The sequence below is a fragment of the Psammomys obesus genome, unplaced genomic scaffold (assembly GCF_907164565.1).
Source record: "Psammomys obesus unplaced genomic scaffold, mPsaObe1.curated_primary_1811, whole genome shotgun sequence".
Classification (NCBI taxonomy): domain Eukaryota; kingdom Metazoa; phylum Chordata; class Mammalia; order Rodentia; family Muridae; genus Psammomys; species Psammomys obesus.
In genome coordinates, this window is record NW_026596057.1 from 812,388 (window position 1) to 815,829 (window position 3,442).

At 51.5% G+C, this 3,442-nt stretch overlaps 1 protein-coding gene across 3 annotated transcripts in view; it reads left to right on the forward strand.

The window, feature by feature from the left end:
• Nucleotides 1–1,729: 1,729 nt before the first annotated feature.
• Nucleotides 1,730–3,442, forward strand: part of Uap1 (UDP-N-acetylglucosamine pyrophosphorylase 1) — a 32,053-nt gene continuing 30,340 nt past the window's right edge. For 2 of the 3 annotated variants that reach the window (XM_055624554.1, XM_055624556.1), the window contains exon 1: nt 1,731–1,926. In XM_055624554.1, coding sequence (XP_055480529.1) covers nt 1,844–1,926 — 83 coding nt within the window. In that variant the 5' untranslated portion in view covers nt 1,731–1,843. Of the gene's footprint in view, nt 1,927–3,442 lie in introns of all 3 variants that reach the window. The other variant, XM_055624555.1, reaches the window with a different exon arrangement.

Sequence of the window (3,442 nt, forward strand, 5' to 3'; positions counted from 1 at the left end):
GTGACTGAGTACCAAGCGCCGCCTTCAGAAGCATGAGGTGATCACTCGCTCCTTCTGGAAACTGGGGGCCTATTTTGGAGGGAAATGTTATTCACTCCTTTGTTCTGTCTGAGTTCTGAGGGCCTTCATTTGAGCATTTGCTGCTGCCCTCATGGCCCTCCATGTTGGAAAAGGAAAAGCTACCTGCCTTGCTTTCTTGCTGTACTAGCAATGCCTCCAAGATACAGATTCTTGATTCCCCTGTGGTGGCTATCAGAAGGTCTGGCGTAGAATAACTCAATAAATGCATTTTGAACAATATGCTCTTTATTGAATGCTGTCGCCACGAGATTGTTCTTAGACTACTTTAGCCCCAGGGACTTGCATATGTAAAGAGCAAGAGATTCTGGGCAATCCCCGGTGTGTCAGGTTCTGTATTCTTCACTTAGGCTTTCAAAACCGGAAGTATGAAAACCTGAGAACACTCCCCTGTTGTTATTCTTGCTCCAGGAAGGCAGAGCTGGCACTACCAACAGCACTGTGGGTGGCTTTTACAGCTTCTCAGGCGACGTGGCATTCTGACAGGATATCAGAGGGCATGTGGGACTAAGGCCAAGCAAATACTGCTAACACATCACACCCATACTTGATCCTGCTCCACCAAGCTCTTTAACTAGCTAGCCATTTCACCTCTGGAGGTTAAAGATGTTCATTAGTTGTCTGGGCAGCCATCTCAGTACCCCAAAGCCACAAAGGTTCCTTATTAAATAGAAAACTGTCTTTTTATTTCCAAATGACACCTCTTGCTAAGTGATAAAATTTCTAAATGACATACATTGACTGTAAAGTCTGAATGAGATAGGAATATGCAAGAACGACTAATAAAACATTGAAAATCTAACCCAGGAAGCCTATCTACCAGAGGGAAGAAAGCCGTCTGACTTTCTCTAGGATCCAGGATATGTTTAGTTGTTTTCTGACATCTCAACAAATTGAAATCTCTTCACAAACCTGCCAGATCCAACATAACTTCAAATATAAACGTATCTGCATAACACAGAACGTAGCCTGCGTGTGCACACCCGCTGCTGATGGTAACAGGACAGTTACATTGGCTCTTTCCTCCCAGCAAGGTAAAGTCTACACACTCTGCGCTAAATCCTGCTTCCTGGACCCGTTCTCACTGACTGGCACACTTAGCACGACTTCGGGTCATCCAATCTCTTTCGCTTGCATTTCTTCTTCCACTTGTGACTGTGCAAAAGGGAAAGCTACCCGGCCGGCTTCACACCTGTGACCCTCAGACAATGACGGAGGAAGCCCGGCGCCCTGCACCGGCAGGCAGGTATCTGGGGAACCAGTGACACAACCAGCCAGCCTGACGTCCCAGGCTCGCCCCGGAGGGATCTCTGCCCAGAAATCGGCGGGTCTTTCCCAACCACACTCGGGGGTGTTCGGGAATCCGTCACCTGAGCACAGCTTGCGCTCAGGGCGCGACGATCCACGCGGGGTGACCCTGAGGACCCGCCCCGCACTCCTTCCTCAAGGTGGCGCCACGCCTCGCCTCCCCAGGGCCACCCGCGCAGCCGGCCCCGCCCTCGCCCGTGCGTGAGGGGGCGGTGCCGCAGACAGACAGCACCCTTGGCCATCCTATTGGGCAGGAGTCTGGGTGACGTAAGGCCCCGCCTCCCTGCCGCCGGCCCCGCCCCTCTGGCCCCGCTGGGTGGCTGACGTGTCCGGCCGGCAGGCTTCCGCTCCGCCCCGCGGCCGTAGCCACTCATCGCGTCGAGAGGGGCGGGGTGGCCGGGGCCCGCGCTCCCCTAGGCAGCTCCTCGCGGCCCGCCCCGCCGCCCCGGCCCCCCGGATGACGGTATATATTCCGGGCGGGCGCGGGACGCCGGCGAGCAGCCGAGCCGAAGGAGCCGCAGCCGGGTCGAGCCGCGGGAGGTAGGGCCTGCCCCTTCGCGCGCGGACCGGGCCACGCGTCGCCGCGCCGTGCCCGGCGTCGGCTGCCCGGAGCTCCGGAGGGGCGGGGACCCGGAGAGGAGGCTGGGGCGGTGATGGAGACCCCGGCGCGTGTCAGTGCTGTTGAAAATGGCCCCTCGCCTAACGGGGAAGAGGAACCACGAGGGTCCGAGGCCGGGGCTCAGGGATAGTTGGGCCATCTGTGGGGGTCGCCGGAACTGTCAGGGGAAAGCGAGTTGGAGTGTTTTGAACGCGCGAGGGTCAGAACTGAGAGCTCAGAAAAGGATAGGGGATCCCGGTGGGGGCTGTGGCTAGCACCGGACCCACTCGTCACTTCCCCGCCTCGCTGGACGCTGATAGCGGGAGAGGTTCGGATTTCAGGGTTTCCCTTTAGTTGGCCCGGGAGAATGATGGGGCCTGGAGGACTGAGAACACGCATATGCTCTTAAAGATTTGGCCTGAGGCTGGCTTTCATTGGTATGCTACTTATGAAATCTGAAATCGGGTGGTAGTGATTATGCCAAATATGTATGTGTTTATGTGAGGCGAAAGGGTAGGGACTTGGAGGTGAAGTTCACTTGGGCTTGGACTCTAGAGTTCAGGGAACTGAAGGCATCTGTCTATTTCACTATTAGTTGACTCACTTGGCTGGGGGAAAAGACTTCATAGTCTTGTGCTGTTAGTGGTTAGGACTCAAGTCTCTGTACCATTTTTTTTCTTCCTTCTTCTTTCTGGTTTTTTAGAGACGGGATTTCGTTGTGTATTCCTGGCAGTACTGGAACTCAATTTTTAGAACAGGCAGGCTGGCTCCCACCTCAGAGATCCGTCTGGCTCCAGAGTTCTGAGACTAAAGGCCAGCACCACCACTACCAGCTGGCTACATTCCGTTTTTTTCCCCCTCCTTTCAAAAGGGCTTTATTAACCCATTTGGAAGACATATAGCAGGAGCAGAGAGGGAGATGGGGGGGGGGGGGGTAGGAAAAGGGAAATACTGGATTTCTTTAATATGTCACTTAAGTTCTAATAAAGGCATGTTTGATACTGGTTTGTCATTTCTGTTGATCCAGGTGTGTTAGGTTATAGGCACATACCAAATGTAGTCATAATTTGTAGTGCAGAGTTTTAGCTTAGATTTTTGTTGTTAATATAAAAATTGTCTTTTAAAATTCTCTTTGTTGCTATATACCATTTATTTACACACCATTTATTTAACAGCGTCAGCAGGACATGGTGCTGTATGGTTATAGCTATGTCAGGTAAATAGAAACCGTGCTTATTATGAGTGTTACATAACATGTAAAGGAGCAGATACGCTTTTGGTAACCTTTATAGACTGCTGATATTCCGGGCCCAGATATCAAAGTTTACCATGAATTGTTAATTGTTTTATTAGCATGAATACTTTTTTTTCAAGCACCTAAAGAGAAAAGGTATTTATTGAATGATTTCTTTTTCTTTCTTTCTTTCTTTCTTTCTTTCTTTCTTTCTTTCTTTCTTT